This window comes from Lonchura striata, chromosome 1 (assembly GCF_050655825.1).
Source record: "Lonchura striata isolate lonStrDom1 chromosome 1, ASM5065582v1, whole genome shotgun sequence".
NCBI classification, from domain to species: Eukaryota; Metazoa; Chordata; class Aves; order Passeriformes; family Estrildidae; genus Lonchura; species Lonchura striata.
Window position 1 is genome coordinate 63,651,417 of NC_140703.1, and position 17,152 is coordinate 63,668,568.

A 17,152-nucleotide genomic window follows, 5' to 3' on the forward strand; every position below is an offset into this window, starting at 1 on the left:
GGTTTTTGTTCAGCAGTCAACTTTAACTCGTTTGTATAGAAAAGAACTTGGGGAGGGAAGGGGTGTGAAGAGGAGAGTTCTTATGAATGTGACTTGGAAGGAAGGAAGACATCTCCTTTTCTCTTCCTCTGCCCCATGATGTTTATATTTGTTCTGGTTTCAGCTGGAATAAAGCTGGTATAGTGCTATGTTTGGCATGAGAATGTTGACAGTGCTGGTGCTTAGTTCCTGCTAAGTAGTACTTGCCCTAAATCAAGGACCATTCAGGTTCCCATGCTCCGCCAATGGGCATGCTCACAAAGATGTGGAGGGAGCATAATGAGGACAGGTGTCCTGAGCTGGCCAAAGGAGTATTCCATACCAAAGAACGTCATTCCCACTATATAAATTGCATTGGAGTTGTGCTGGGAGCTACTGATTGCTGCTCAGGGGTGGGCTGGGTGGGTATTGTTCAGTGTGTGGTGAGCAAATGTATTGAGCATCACTTGTTTCTGTTAGGTTTTATGCCTCTCTCTTTTATTTCCATTGCAGTTATTATTAGTGTTGTTATTATTGCTGTGTTTTATTTTGTTCTAGTTATTAAATGGTTCTTTTCTCAAGCTGTGATGGTTGGTTTCTGACACTCCTTGCCACTGCAGGGACTAGAAGTGAGCAAGCAGCTGTGTAGTACTTAGTTATGAGCTGGGGTTAAATCATGACAATATTTATGGGTTAAAATCACTGGAATCTTCATGCATGGCTATGGAAGTTACCTTATTTTCTGAGAAGACTGCAGTTTACCTATGTCTTTGATTGTTTTAAACAGCAGCAGCTAGTGGGGTAGTCCCAGTCTGGTGTTCTTGCATGTTTTCATCTCCATCCTGTCTCAACTATGTTATAAGGCAGACATACTCAGGTGCTGCTCACCTTTTCTTTGCTATTGGGAAAAAAAAAAAAAAAAACAACCCATAATCTATTTATCTTGGGTTGTGTGTAATTTTTCGTGTTAGGCCAGCAGTCATCTAACATCTTGTGTTGAGAAGAAGGTGTCCAAAGCACCCTGTACCATCAACAATGGGTGTGGGAATAGTCCCAATACTGGAGTTTGGCTGTCTGTAATGGTTTCAATCTCATGGATTATTAGGCTGCCTCTGAAACTGCCTGCTTGTTTGTAGAAACAAATGAGTTGTTACCCCCAACCATACTGGACAAGGAGTTTAAAGGTCATTCTTGCAAAACCAGACCTCTCTTCTATCAAATAAAGCATTGCTGTGGCCTTCTAGCATTCATCCTGCCAGAGTTGAGCTAGGCTGCCCAGGAAAGCTAGGCTTGTTTGGGTAGGCAACAAACCAGGAACGCTTTAATCGCTTGGTAGCACTCAGACCTCCTGCCCTACGAGGTGTTGTATTTACAGGACAACATCATGGCCTGAGTTTGCAGGAGCATGGAGTGAAAGGAACTTATTTAATAAACAAGGTCAGCTGACTCCAGGGGCTGTTCAGTGTGAGTGGTCTTCCTTCTTGGTAGTTCACTAGCTAGCATTAACCTTCATAATTTTTTATATCCCTTTATATATCAACAAATGCATCTCAGTCTGTTAATAGCTTATTTCAAAATAATTTTCTCTTGTGCAAGGACTCATGATTTGTAGAAACACTCAAATAGGAATGTAGGAAGAAAATTGTGACTTAAATAATTGTCAGTTGTCATGTTGTTGAGGGTGGCTGGTTAGTTTTGTATTGAAGCCTGTTCTATAACTATTAACAATTGCATAAGCCAGTCAAAGTTTTTCTTCTTTGGAGAAAGCCCTCAGCCACTCTTCCCTGATGTTCCCAAGAAATACACAGAACACAGAAATACACCAAATCAAAACAAGCTATTGGCAGTATTAGTGGAAATTGTGTAATTTATGGGCACATTTATGGGTTATTGGTTGTGGTTACACTGCTGAATAAGCAAGGACATGAGTGGATCCTGACAGTGCAGAGGATTTTGGAGCAGGTTTGGAGTGAGCTAGGCCTAGTACCATCTTACTCTTACTTGCCGTTGGGAAACATCTTCTGGAGTGAACAGGCTGCTGCAACTCACACTGAGGTTGTCTAGGAGGCAGCTAGGTGGACTGATCAGGGAAAGGATAAAAACATAGGCCAGGGAGTAGGCTAAAGCTAAGCAGTGTAGAAGGGTAGGAATGCAGTGTCTCCATTCACTTGCTCCTGGTGCTCCATTTCACCTCTGTCCTCCAACAGATGTCATGTCCGACCTAGAGCTGTGGAGAATGCATTCAGATCCTGCTCCTTTGCTGTGGGCCTGGGTGGTGTTGCAGTTTTATTTACAAGGATGCTGGATGTCTGAGAAGTGTTTTACAAGTTTGCTGTTTCTGCAGTTTTGGCCTGCACCCATGCCTAATTTTGTCTTCAAGATAGCTTTGTTTCCAAAACTTGGAATATTCCTGCTTAAGATTTTTTTTTTTTTCTATAATTCTACAAGTTCTTCAGGGGTTTTCCGCTGAGTTGCTGTTTTGGTGGAAGGGTATTGGAATCTTAGGTGATGCCTCTCTGGCTTAGAGTGAGTGGCTTGTGAACCATCATCAGGAGTTCTACTCCATGTGGGTGCTGTGTCTGTCATTGTGGGTTGGCTTCTTTTGATGAAGGATGACTGGTTATAACTTGCACCTTCTAAAATAGCAGAAGGCAGACCTTAAATGTAGATGTGTGGTAGGAGAATGGCTGGAAGTGTTTGTTACTATCACAGTTTACTAAGCAGAGATGGGTTTGTGGTTCAGCAAACCACAGTGATTAGTGGTTGACACAGCTGTACTCATTTATGAGTTTATTACCTGTCATTGTAAAGATTTCAATTATGTTTTTTATGACTTGGCTTCTTATTCCTTAACTTTCAGTGTTTTGTTATGATCAAATATGGTAATTTAGGAAAAAAAAAATCATGACTTCTGCTTTGCATAAACATTCCATGGAACCAAAACGTGTATTTAGAAGCTTTGCTGAATTGTATGGGTAAAATTGATCTTGTATTGTAGGAATAAGAGTTGAAATGTTCAGTCTTTTACCCATACTGTGAAACCTGGAATGGTTTTCTACTGTAAAATAATTGGCTGTCATAGTCAAATGTTTGTTTGAGGATGTTTTGTTTAACCATTTCTAAACATGTTTGGATAAAATATTGCCTTCCATGCATTATCCATTTCTATTGACTAATAAAAACTTTCTTCTCTTTTTTTCAAAAAGGCTTGTAGCACAAAGAAAAAGGAAACATGGGGTGTATGTATCTTTATTGTAGCAATTGATCAGGATGAAGTTACATTTACTTTCACTGAGCTTTTGAAAAGTATAAACATGAGGTAAGTAAGTTTAAGTGTGTGACTTTAGATTTCAACACTTCTCAACATTTTTATAAATTGAATGTTCTTAAAGCATAGTGAATCTTAGCATATCAGACTAGTTGGTTTTACAATGAAGGGTACTTAAGGAAATTATGAATATATTGGTAAACTAGAAGTCTTGCTGTCATATTTTAGTTGAGGAAGCAGTGATACTTGTTTGATTCATCTGTGGTTGGCTTTGGTTGTATCACTCATCTCATTCTTGTTCTTGCTCTTCCTAAAGTGTTCATCAGTTTAGGTTGGTGCAAATTACTTAAAATATTTTTTCTTTCTTTCTGTCTTTTCCTCTGTGATGATTTTCCATAAAACCTTTTTCCCAGCATTAGGCTTAGGCTAAATCAAGAAGCGGGGAAAAGCAGTGTTGCTATTCAAACAGTTTACTAGCATGCTGCTCTTTCTCAAACATTTTAATGCCAAGCTAAACTTCGTACTTTTCATACACTCTCTTTGCTGAGGGTGTGTTACTTTTATATTGTATATTAATTAAGTTCATAATACAGAAATTAAGATTATAGTACCTGCTTTTAAAGTAAATTTAGGTGGGAACAGCAACCTTGTGTTGCATTCATCCAAGGAAAGAATTTCAGTGCCATCTGCCTAGAAGCTGTGGAAAGTGTAATCAGGAGCAGAGCCTCTCGATGCTCTAGGGCAGGAGGCTAAGTCCTAGCAATAACCTCAGGCTTGGGCCAGAATATCCTTTTCCTTGAAGTCATCTGTTATGGTTAGACTTCTCCATGCCCTCTTCCACCTAACATCATCTCCCAGAGCAGGGTCAGGTGCAATGTTTTGACTTAATCTCCAGTGTTGGCTGCCTTGGAACCATGTGAAGGCCAATTACGTTTGTGTGGCAACATCCAGCGTGTTCCACCCAGTTCCACAGACAAACTTGTTCTCAAAAGTGAGAGACTTTTCCCCTTAGGTTTTCAAAGAGTAAGCTGTTACTCTGCTGATTGTGATGCAGTACTCAGTTGCTTGTTAGCCTTGGGCTTTTTCTCAGCTATAAGGTCGAACTGGCAGAGATTTCTACTAGTCATCCTCTAGAGACTTCAGATATATTGGAAAGATCTTTTATTCCATGATAAGTGTTCTTAAATGAGATTCTGACTGGTTTTGTATCTTGTATCTTTAATCTGATAAAGATCAAAACATTTCTCAGAATATTCTGATAAACTATCAAAATATTTTTGATACAGTTGAAATATTGAAAATATTTGATAGCTTCCTCCTCTTTAGTTTTTAGCAATCTGCTCATTTTAGTTATGAATGTAACAAAATGCTTCCTTAGTGACCATAATATTACTTAGATGGGTAGGGAAAACTTTGAGCCCTTGTGTAATAATATTTCCGAAGTGTGGAGATGTTGTGTTGAAAGACTTGAAATTCTATATAATTCAAGGCATCCACCTCAGTTTTCATTCCTAGGTCTTTCTTTAGCATGGATGCTAAAGGTTCATGTTCTTGGAGTAGTAGAAGCATTTCTAAAGTAGAGCAGGATAGCTGAGAGATGTGTGTTGGATATTTGTGGTATTACCAGCAAGAACAAAGGTGTGTCTAGTTAGAAAATTCTGACTTCCAGAGATAATATCTGTGCTAGGCAAGAAAATTTTCCTTCTATAGTAGGGCCTGTATTGTGCGATACCTCTGAACAGTATTCCTGCTGTCTGGAAAATGTGAAGGTGGGGCTCGAATGAACAAGTAACATTTCCCAAGGCAAGGGTTCAGTCACTGGTAATAGAAGTAAGAACATGCTGGGGTCTAGTGAAGTAAGAAATGGGTTTTCTTGGGGATGTGTTTTTATTTTCTCTTTTTAAAGAGCTATTTCAGAATACTTGTTTTCACAAGTTATGATAACGTGTCATCTTTTTTTTTCCTTTTTTCAGTGTATGCACATTTTTTCAGTTTCTGAAAGAGGTGGATGTTAACATGGATACTGTAAGCACTAAAGTTGATAGCACTGCATCAAGGCTGAAAAAGAAATATGATGTATTATTTGCACTATACCACAAGTTTGAAAGGTAGTGTATGCTTTTTCATTTTGAAATTGATTTCTTTGTCTGTCAACATTTAAGTATTTGAATTTTTTAAATTGTGTGTTATAGGAGCCCATTTACACTGTATGGGCTAATATTTGCAGAACAGTGAAATTGAGCTGTTTACATGCATTAAATAAACACCTCTTACATTTTACTCCCTAAGTATAACAATGCTGTGTTAAACAACCCCCTTGTTGCAGTTCAAACAGTAAGTAGTAAGAGTAGCATGACAAGTGATAGCTATTCACTTCAGGCTTTTTACAGATATAAAGAGGATTGGTTTTCTATCTAAATATTTTTTTTTTTACTTAACATTTTGCCTTCTGAATCACAAAAGATTTTCAAATATCTCTTAAATAACCTTTGAAAGAGGTAGGAGTTCACCCTTTGATAGTTTATAGAATGAAGGCCTATATAGCCTAGCTTGTTTTTGAGTAAACTGAGGTTTTTTTCTTGAAATGGTAGGTACCTAGAGTAATTGGGAAGCAACATTATGCTGCAAGGCTTGCAGTGACACTAAAGAAATATTAAATTTTTTTAAGTGCCCTTTTGTAGTGTGTTTTGCGCAACTGTAGCACACTTGGCTGTGTTGTAAAAAATACTGTTGTAATAAAACAATGTACAAATACTGTCTTTTTGGAAGAAAGCAATTTTATTATGCCAAGTTGAAATTGTTTTGCTGTCTAAGCTTTGACATAAATATGCAAACAACAACATATATTCAGGCTTGGCAGGGCTATAGTTGATCTGTTGTTAAATGTTGAGTCAGCTGTTTTTTTTTTAAAGTTAGAAAAATGTTTTATGAACTGGTATAGTTTTTTACTGTGTTGAAATCAAAGATACTGCGTAGTTTGCTTGCAGAAGCACATTCAAAAATAATAATTTATTTTGGTTTTTAGGACTTGTGGCCTTATTTATCTGGAACAACCTAGTAGTGAGTAAGTTTGATTTTCCTAAATTGTGTTCGTCAAGATAAGATGTAAAACATGATGGTGTGTTATCTTTTAACCCTTTTAACCAGAACTGGCCAAAGTTGTAGTATGCTGTGTGTTACATTTAGTGTGGACTTTGATGCAGAAATTATATATATGTTACATACATATCTATCTCTATATATGTGATCTATACATGTTATGCATATTATATAAGTATATTATTATAAAAATAGTGTTTATATATGTGTATGTATATATAAGTAGATATGCATCATATTGTATTCATATATATGTTTTTATATATCTCTTCCTCATCCATGACATATTGCTATGCAATGGCGTATGTTTTGGCATGATGAAAATGAGCGTTGGGATGGAGCGTGAGCTTCCTAATCACAGCAACAAATGAGTGTACTAAAAAATGCCTTAATAGCTCCCCAATGAGCTTGAGTTGATGCTGTGGCTGGAGAGTAGGGCATTAGTCAAAGACACAAGAGAAGACAGCTCAGAGCAGTTGAATTGTCTACACTGTTTCTTTCCCAAGGATGATACAGATATTTCCCGATTCTTGAATGGCTTTACAGGGGATTAAGTTTTTCAAATGTGTAGTCTTAATTACAGAGGGAATGGAATGAGATTTTTAGTCCATGGGAAATGTTGCATGTTGTTAAATAGTTCCATTGACAGAAGCATGTTTTCAAACATTGTAGTTTAAATTATTACAGAGCTATCAATGCTAAGTATTTTTATTTCCCTGCAGGATTTCTGCTGAACTCAGTTCTATATTAGTCCTAAAAAATTACTGGATTACTTTTTTGCTGGCAAAAGGTGAGTAATTTTGATTAATATTTTTAAAGTGAGTGTTTGTTTTACATATCCAATGTGAGACTAGTATACTTATTACAAATAAGTATTTTACAGACCCAGAATGTTTTAATTGCCTGGCTTTTGTAACTGCTTAGTAATATTTCTTTATATACAGTTTGGCTGTTCTTTTCACTGATATACTTTCTGTATATAAACATATGCTTAAGCTTTCTAAAATTTCTGTGGTTTCTTTTTTCTTTAAAGCTTGCTGTTCTGTATTTAAGTCTATTCTGAGATGCTTTGTAGTCTGCCAGCATTTTAATAATGGATGATTATCTTAAAAAACTGGCATATTTTAAAAAACAAACTTATATATATTATAAATTATATTTAATAAAATAAATGTAATAATAAGGTATTATAGTAAGTCTCTGAAAGCATGTCCTTTGAATGCTACAAATCTTTCTTGAAAAGTTGTAAGTTACAGTTATTGCTGAGTGATGAAATGTTTATGGTAGTCTGTGGAGTTCCTGTCTCATTGTACTCCTACTAAAAGGAATGAATCGTGTATCTCAAGGGCTGCTTACTGCAGGTGTGTGTTATCAGTGAAATTTATGCATCTCTGATATCAAAATCAGACTTGGATCAGCTGAGTTTTTTGGGGCTTTGCCACTAGAATTCTACAAGTGTAAGCATAAAGCAAAACCCGCAAAAGGTTTTTTAGCCTGCCTTTTCTTGAGACCAAAGAAGCTGAAATTTACTAGAAAATAGTTGGAGCTTCAGAAGAGCCTGAGTGATGCTTGCTACTTCTGATAGAAAATAAATACAAAAATTGCACGTGTAAGTAGAGCACAGGAAGATCTGTAGCTGTTGAAAATCACTGTCGACTTCCTGATATTTTTTTGTGGCAATGCACACTATCTTGGGATGGCCCTGTAGATCTTCTCTGGCATATGAGTCATAATTTGGGAAAAACTGGAATAATGCAGCTCTAAAAGTGCTCTTCATGCTATTACTTGTGACTTTTAAGTAATTTCGTAAAAATCTGACAGGCTGAGCCTACAGTGTGATAGCATGTTTTGAATTTCTCTTCACTGTATACTAGTGGCTTTTGCTTTCTGAATATTTAGCAGCTTGCAAAAAGCTTGCATGAGACCACAGAAAAAGAAAGCAGGGAGGAATTACACAGAAGTAAGAGGTTATTCTTTTACAGTAAAAATAAAAATCAGGCTGAGCACTGGGGGCAGGATTTTGTACACAATAATTTTGTGTGTATGCTATCTCTAAAACCACAAAGGGAAGCACCATGAGTTATAAAATCAATAGCCTTTAAAGAGCACTGGCATCCTGTATGATACTTCCTGAATTATAGAGGTAGTGTTCTACTATATGAACTTCCAAATCTTTGTTTTGCAAATTTACTTCTAGAATTAAGTCAACCATTCTCAGAAAGGGTTTTCTTTACCCTTTTAAATATTTGCAGGTAAAGTGTTGCAAGTGGAAGATGACCTGGTGATTTCTTTCCAGTTGTTGCTGTGTGTCTTAGATTATTTTATCAAACTGTCACCTCCTGCTATGCTCAAGGAACCATACAGTAAGAATGTTTTTGGTTTTTTCGTAATTAAACTTCTTAAGCTTATTGAAATGCATTTTTTTCTGTTTTAGTTAAATTTACATGATCATGAGCTTGAATTTAATTACCTGAATGTGGCAGTATATTTAATACAATTTTTTCAATGTCTGCTCCCCATACTAGTTGTTTAGAGACTTATTAAGACAGCAAGTCTAATTTGGTAAAATAATTTAGGTTCTGGATAGATTATAACTGAGAACTATTATTTAGATTTGTCTTGAGTTATAAAAGGGAAATATGGTGGTATGACTCTTAATTTATTGATGTTTAACAGTATGACAACATCAGAAACTTACAAGATACTGGACTGTACAGATTTTAAAACAAATATGCACTAGATAGCAGCTCAGAATAAGAGTAGAGGTAAAATTTAGACAGCTTTGCTTTTCTTACATCCTATTTACTATTGCAAGTGTCACTATTTTAAGTAAAAAACATAATGAGTCTTCTCTGTAAAAACTTCTATTCAGCAGTAAGCTGAATAACCTATTAAGTTTTATTATATTTAAAACCTGGAGAACCTCACAAAAAGGTTAGAGAAAGTAAATATTTATAAAAACTTTCAAAGAGGGAATTCTCATGGAGTTAACTATTTTCTTCAGCAAGCTATGGAATTAATATCCTGAAATATTTAGAGCCACAGGATGTGACTCAGTTTTTTAGTAATTAGTTTATTTTCTGGTGGGTTAAGATGCAACCCTAGTATACTTAGCCTAAATCTATATGCTTTATTTCTTTCTATGGCAACTAAACATTCACCTAGGTTATAACGTCATATAATAGGTAAGGTATTCACTACTATATTTTTAAAATTCTGTATTTTGGAGATATTTATCTGACCTAGTGATTATTTATTGCAGAGAAATAAAAATAACCTTAGTCTTATTCTATTGTGAATTAAGGATGGATTTAGGACAAGAGATCCCTGCTTTCTTCCAGTACAATTTTAAATTTAAATTTGTCATTCCTAGTAGGACAGACATATTTGCTGCTGCTTATTCCAGATGTTATAAAGCAGGTTCTTTTCAAAAACCACTGAATTGAAACTAACTGGTTTTGAATTCTGTGTTCACACTGATTTATTTTTTCATAGTGAAACTGTGCAGAATAGGAGCTCAGTTTTAGAAACAGTTTGGTTCTGTGCATCATATCTTGAAAAAAATTCTGACACTTGAGAATAATTTGCAGATATGAGTGTCACTGTCCTAAGTGCAAAACACTGAGTTTCTAATGTGAAGCTTTGTATGAACTGTCAAACAGCTCTGCGTTCTCTGAGAAAATAAGACAATGTATTGTTCAAACCCTCATGACCAAGAGGCTTCATATTGTGATAAATGATGTCAAGCTTTATGATCTGACTAAGACTGAGGGGATTACGATGCAACCACCTCTGCAGTGTAGCTTGTCAGAATTTCTCAGAACAGTTGTCAAATGCAAATGAAGTTACAGGTGAGAACAGCATGCTGATTACAGTGTCAGGTTTAAACCAACAATATTTAATCATATTAATGTTTGTTATTAATATAATTCTCATATTTAAGCCATCTATTTTGAGTTTTACAAAATGAAATATCTTTATCTCACAGTATTAAGGTTTTTTGATACTTTCTTGAACAAACAAGTGGATTTGTTTGTTTCTGCTTCTGTGCCTGGGGGTATTTGGGGAAAGGAGGAATTCCTGCCAGGACTGTATTCCAGGTTCCCACCATCACTTATGTCCTGCATTGATTTATTGTCTTTCAGCTTCTTGTTTTATACATCATTAAAAATAGAAAAAATAGTTACTCATCTGTGAAAAGATAAGGCTTTTTTAGCTTTGCAAAACAGATTCTCAGTTAAAGCTACTTGCAGAAAGTGCTGTTACATTCTGTGTAGAGTAGCTTCTTAAAAACAAAATGAGTCCAAATACCGATACAGGAATTTTAAAATTAATTTTCTGTTTGTATAGATTTTCTGTAATGAAGGTTTCATACCTAGCTGAATGGATGAAAAAGAAAATATATTTAAGCGGAAGACCTGAAAAAGTATATAAGAAGTAGAATCTTCTAGGTTTAATAAGTTAAATTTCTTCTTTCTTAAGATGGCTCTAACATTGTGATGGTTCTGAATATCTTTCTAGAGTCTTCTGTGTCTGCAGTGACTGTAAATGGTTCAGCTCGCACTCCTCGAAGAGGTCAGAACAGGAGTTCACGTACTGCAAAGCAGCTTGATACCGACACAAAAATTATCGAAATCCTTTGTAAAGAGCATGATTGTAATTTAGATGAGGTAATACCTGCACTTCAAAGTCTGATAGATCTTGCTGCTAGGCTCCATCTGGAATATGTATTTATTTAAATGGTCTTTTGAAAAAATGTCATTGTTTGTGCCAGCTTAACTATTTTGTCAAGTAATTACCTGCAGTAGTGAAGCTATTTTATCATTTTACCAAGTTTCTCCAGTCAGTAGCTTAAAAAACAAATAAAAACCACCCAAAACAAGCCCTTTTGTATGGGTGATAATTTTGCCAGTGTAACTGTTTTGTGAAGAATACAATATGACGTTACAGGCTGATCACAGCATGTAGCATATGGATGCAGGACTGATCTGATGGAGTTTCACAGCTGCATCCCATGATGAGAAAATGTATGCAAAAAGCACATTGCTTCTGTGGGAGATCTTAAAAGACCCCATTCACCTTTCCCTCTGCTGTTAAATCTATTTCTGTGTAAAAAGGACTGATTTTTGGATATCCAAATGGATGATGGAAGCAGAAATGTGAGAGGGCTGGAAAGAGTGCTGTTCTTTTCCAGTTTAATCACTTAGTATTCCAGCAAAGGATTGTATTTGCATGCTTACATATCACTGTGTTTTGGATGTATAGCAAGTTTTCTTCTTGCTTTATTGTAAACAAACCACAGTGCATTACAGAACTGTCTCAGTTTCTTGATTTAAAGATGCAAAAGCAGTGCATGCACGGCTGACTCTCTACCTTGTTAATGTTACATTTTTTCCTTTTTTTTTAGGTCAAAAATGTGTATTTCACAAGCTTCATTCCTTTCCTGAATTCTGCTAGTATTTTAGCTTCAAATGGACTACCGGAGGTAAGTGGAGGAATTTAAGACATTGAGGTGGGGAAACCCTGACTGGGTGCCAGGAACCCACCAAAGCCGCTCTTTTAACTCCTCCTTGCAGCAGAATGGGGAGAGAAAATATAACACAAGGTTCATGAGTTTAGATTGCTCACCAAATACCATCACTGGCAAAACAGAGTCAGCTTAGGGATGTTAATTGAATTTACTGCCAACAAAATCGGAGCAGGATAATAAGAAGTAAAATAAGTATTAAAAAACCTTCCCCCCACCCCTGCCTCCTTTCCAGGCTCAACCTGTTCCCTGTCAGCAGTGCCAGGAGATTGGGAGTCAGTTTATCCTGCCACTGCGTAGGGAGTGGAGTCCTTCCCCTGCTCCACTGGGGGATCCTTTCTACAGGAGAACTTCCTCCGTGTACTTCTCCAACATGAGTCCATTCCACAGGCAGCAGTTCTCCAGTGTGGGTTCCCCCAAGGGTCACAAGTTCTACCAGGAAACCTGCTCCAGGGTGGGCTCCCTCTCCATGGGTCTGCAAGTCCCTGCCAGGATCCTGTTCCAGCATGGGCCTCCCACGGGGTCACAGCCTCCTCTCAGGCACCCACCTCCTCCACAGGCTGTGGGTGGATCTCTGAATCCCATGGACCTCCCTGGGCTGCAGGGGCACATCCTGCATCACCATGGTCTGCACCAGGGGCTGCAGGGGAATCCCAGCTCTGGCACCTGGAGCACCTCCTGACCCTCCTTCTCCACTGACCTTGGTGTCTGCAGAGTTGCTCCTCTCACATACTTTCACACCTTTTTTTCTCAGACAGCAGTTGTTTCTGAGTAATAACATTTTCCTTTCATAAATATGTTATTACAGAGGCACTACTATAATTCCTGATTTGACCGATAGAAAGGGTCTGTCCTGGAGCCATCAGGATTGGCTCTGCTGGACATGGGCAAACCTTCTAGGAGCTTCTCACAGAAGCCACCCCTGTAGTACCCCCAGCTACCAAAACCTTCCCATGCAAACCCAATACAGATAGTTCAACAACTGTGTTTTACTTGATGCCAAATTGCTTAAGATGCCCTACCCACTGGTGGAGTTCTAATAGGTTCTGCTAAAATCATGTGGCAAAATGAACTGTTTTTTAGGAATGTGGGCTAGCAGGGATTCCAGTATTCATAAAGTATATTTAGCTTATACTTTTGAATTTAATAAATTAATCACCTAAGGCTAAGCCAGGCTTTGCTCAAAGCAAAAAGATTTTGCTCCAAGCAAAATGTAAGAGTTGCATATCCATAACCTCAGTAAGGCCATTCATCTCAAATACAACTATTACAATACTAGGTCTCTGAAGTCACTCTATAAATGCTTAAAGTCTTAAATTACACACCTTAATTTAAATATAAATGAGACATGTTATTGTAGTTTTGTTGGAAAGATATCCAGAAGATTAGTCTCGGTTTCGCAACTGGGCAGAGTTTGGATTGCTGTGTCTGTGCAGAATTACTTTCATCTTGCTGAGCTGTTGCCTGGGTGCAGCAGGCTCTACTCTATGCAATTGCATCCAGCATGCATTTTAATAGGTGACTTCTTGCAGTGTGTTTACATTCATCATTATTAAAAGTGTAAGTTTAGCTGTGTGTCACCAATAGATGTAGTAACCTGAAAATAAGCAGCTCTGAAGCTGATCAGAGCAGTGAGTCTGAAGGGCTCAATCAAATGTATCTTCTGTTCAGTGTCATAGTGTGTTGGGTGGGGAACAAAGTACGGGATTCACTGAAGATCTTAATCTCTTCCTAAATTAATTTCATTGTATCAGTAGCCTGTTTAGACCTTTTAATTTCTGTGTGTATGTCTAGTTGGAAAACCCTATATTGAACTTCCAGGTAAAGGTCATTATATAGCTTATTCTCAAACCAGAGGGTTTTCATCCAAGGCTGCTCAACTTAAGCACAATATCAAAATTATTAGCATAAGACTTGCTGGTGAAACTTTGGCAAAAGGATGCACTTGAAGAAAAATCAAGTCACATGATCTTTGTTCCTTAACCTTGAGTTCCAGAGCAGAAAATGAGAGCTGTATTTCAGAGTAGTTGGTTCATACATATAATCAGCTAACCAATAATCATGGATGAGATTATCAGTACAATAGCTAGGAATGTGGTACATTTAAATTGACTTCCATAAAAAAAAACACCAAGCTTTTGAAAAATTTTAAAGTTTCTTCCAAAGCAAGAAAAGCTTTTGAGGCTTAAGGTTGGTATTTTGTTTGTCTTTTCCCTGTGTTTGCTGGTCAGGCGTTATTCACTGATGAATAGACTGATGCAGAACTCTTATTTTTGACTGAAGGTTTCTTACAAGTCAGCCCAGTACAAACCACGAGTCTAAGAGATGCCAATTTTTTTTAGAAATCTATGAAATACTGAAGTATTTTAGATGAATAGAGCACATAAAGCCTTAAGAAGATAAAAAAGTGAAAATATAATTAAGTTTGTAAATAAAAATAATAGTGATAATGAGAATTGAAATATAATCTTTGGTCTAGTAGCTCTAATTCCAAAGTTTTAATTGTGAGATCAATTTGGCACAAATCCATTTGGCAAAGGTAAAGAAGAGGGTAAGTAGCAAAGCTGCGTAGGAGGTATTTGCAGCTTTCTCTCTTCAGACTGAGAGGGGACTAATTTGGGTTCATACACATAATTGCCTGTTTTTTTTTTTAGTGGGAATTTGCCAGAGTGCAGCGTTATTTATAAGTTTAAGAGTTCAGGGAGCAGATAATTGAGGTGGCTGCATACTTCTGCATGAGCACAGCAGCAGATTTGGAGGGCCAGGTAAAAAAAAAAAATGCAGACTTGCAGTTAATGTTAGTCTTTGAAAGTAAAAATAAAAATAAGTAATTTTAAAAAAATCAGAAAAATTCAATAAACTTGTCTCTGCAAAATGAAGTAATATCAATCTGGAATTTAGTCAGTTAAGAAATTTTTAACAATTAGAAAAAAAACTACAGTGAAATAATAAGTATTTTTGTAACAATAGGTGCGTCTCTTGAGAGCTACTCCAGTGCAAATATATTAATATAAAATGAGGAAACTCCTACTGAGAAAAAGAAGGTTTGAGTTTAGGCCTTGTTGTTCAAACCAGCAAAGACAGGGACTGAGCCAATTGTCCAACAGCTGTTATAAGAGCAAGCATTTTACATTTCCTGCTCTTGGAGACTCCCCTTTTTCTGGAAAAAAAGATTTAAAAATGTGGGAATATTAGTTTGGTTTGCAGGTCTGTTTCCTAATCTAGCTATTTTTACAGTGTCAAGACCTACATTTCATCAAAAATATTCTTATGATCTTGGATTGTTTTCTCTTTTAAACAGTAATTTTCCTCTGGGTATGTTTCAGCTGTTGAATAAGAAGTAACTTTGTGAGCTCCAAGGTCATTCTTTTAGCATTTCAGCATTGCAGTAATGAGGTAGGAATTCAGTATATTGTCGAACTTGTTCCTGTAAAATAAATTTGGGTTTTTTTCAATGTCTTTTTGAGGTTGAAGTTATCTTGAAACAGTATGACGAGCTCTATGTCAAGAACAAAGATATAGATGCGAGACTATTTCTGAATCACGATGAGACTCTGCAGCCTGATGTCAGAGCATGGTAATATTTCCATTTACTGCTTTCATTCCATACCAGAGAATGTGAACTTGTGTTGCTCTCTGCCCCCTTGTGTTATAAATGGAGATCTCTCTATCCCATTGACTTGCTAGCTTTGTAGCTCAGTTAAGGTATTTCTGGCATCACCAGCCTTGCTTTACATCATCCCTTAAATAATTAGGGAGCATATGACTGTGACTCTGTGACTGCCTGAAATTATTTGGAAGCTCTGCTCTAACACTTCCTCTGTGCAAGGCACTTTTCATCCAGAGAAAGCTGAGGAACCATCAGGAGGCATGTCATGCTAGCTTGCCAGAGGTAGTGTTATGGCTCTAAGCCAGCTGGCAGTGAATGGTTTGGGTGGTGAATGCCCCATCCTGGGAACATTCAAGGTCAGGCTGGACAGGGCTCTGAGGATTCTCATTTAGTTGAAGATGTCCCTGGTCATTGAAGGTGGATGGGGCTAGATGGCTTTCAAAGGTCCCTTCCAACCCAAACTATTCTATGATTGTTTGATTTGATTTTTTTTGTCAGTCCTACACTTACATGCTAGCGATCTGTGACAATTTAACTGCTCTATAATTTAATGTGAGCTCACCACTTGTGTCTGAATTTATCTATGCTATGAAAATATACTAATTTAGAATGGGATTAAAATACAACTAATACCATCTCTATATATAAATTAAGCTGTTGGTAAATAGAATTATAGAAAAGAAAAAAGCTTGGAAGGAAACTTTAGAGCTTGTCTAGTCCAACATTCTGCTCAAAGCAGATCTACTTGGGAATTTAAAGATCTGGAGTAATTGGACATCTAGATCTTCTAAAAATCTGTTACACATTTTTCTCTTCAGATTAATAAGTCTTCATAGAAAACATTGTCTTTTGAATTGTATTAGTCTTTCATAAGTGTGTTTTCCATTTCTGTAGCTCACAGCTGGAGAGGACACCACTAAAAAACAATCCAGATGAGGAAATCAATATTATACTTCCACAGACTCCTGTTCGGTATGAGTTTTTTCTCTTGAATGTGTTCTTTTTTAAATATCATAGCTAAAAATATTAATCTTTAGAGTAGCCTTTTTTTAAATTTTTAAGGAGCCATGGCCCTGGTTTTGTTGTTTTTTTTCCCTAAACTATACTATGGTATAACATTAACTGATGCTATTTAAGGCAATTCATGTGAAGGTCTATTTACCAGCACTGATTTCAGGCAGTAGTAATTGTTTTTCATGAAGCCACAGAGAAGTATCAGTAGATGGCAGCAGAGATTTGATCACCGGCTTAGAGTGGAAAGTGTATCCTTATATCTCTCCCTGTATAGTATATGCTGCAAGTGCCAGGCATATTCCTTTGAATTACCTTCTAGTGTTGTCGTTCTGAACCTAGGCTCAGAATCTGCTTTAAAGCCCCCTGAAACTGGAGAGAATCTAATAATTTTTATCAGTGGATTTGCATCTGGTCATTTATATAGAGACTAGTATATAAAAAGGGTGTAAGTACTAGTTATGAGCATAATGAGAATGGTTTGTATGTTTTAATTTTATGTTTTTCCAGTGTTCTTATGCTTTTCCTTATCACTAGGAGAGTTGTGGCAGAAGTGATTTTTAGCAATACTTTGTAAAATGTAGATTAAAGAAAAATGCATTATGTTGCCATGATTGAA

At 36.7% G+C, this 17,152-nt stretch overlaps 1 protein-coding gene across 1 annotated transcript in view; it reads left to right on the forward strand.

Annotated features, from left to right (window-relative positions):
• The window catches only part of RB1 (RB transcriptional corepressor 1), a 71,733-nt gene that overhangs the window by 7,023 nt on the left and 47,558 nt on the right, over window positions 1–17,152 (forward strand). Inside the window, exons 3-11 of the mRNA XM_021528421.4 lie at window positions 3,225–3,337; window positions 5,260–5,394; window positions 6,312–6,350; window positions 7,108–7,175; window positions 8,638–8,748; window positions 10,907–11,055; window positions 11,793–11,870; window positions 15,380–15,489; window positions 16,417–16,494. Of these exons, the coding sequence (XP_021384096.1) occupies window positions 3,225–3,337; window positions 5,260–5,394; window positions 6,312–6,350; window positions 7,108–7,175; window positions 8,638–8,748; window positions 10,907–11,055; window positions 11,793–11,870; window positions 15,380–15,489; window positions 16,417–16,494 (881 nt within the window). The remainder of the gene's footprint in view (window positions 1–3,224; window positions 3,338–5,259; window positions 5,395–6,311; window positions 6,351–7,107; window positions 7,176–8,637; window positions 8,749–10,906; window positions 11,056–11,792; window positions 11,871–15,379; window positions 15,490–16,416; window positions 16,495–17,152) is intronic.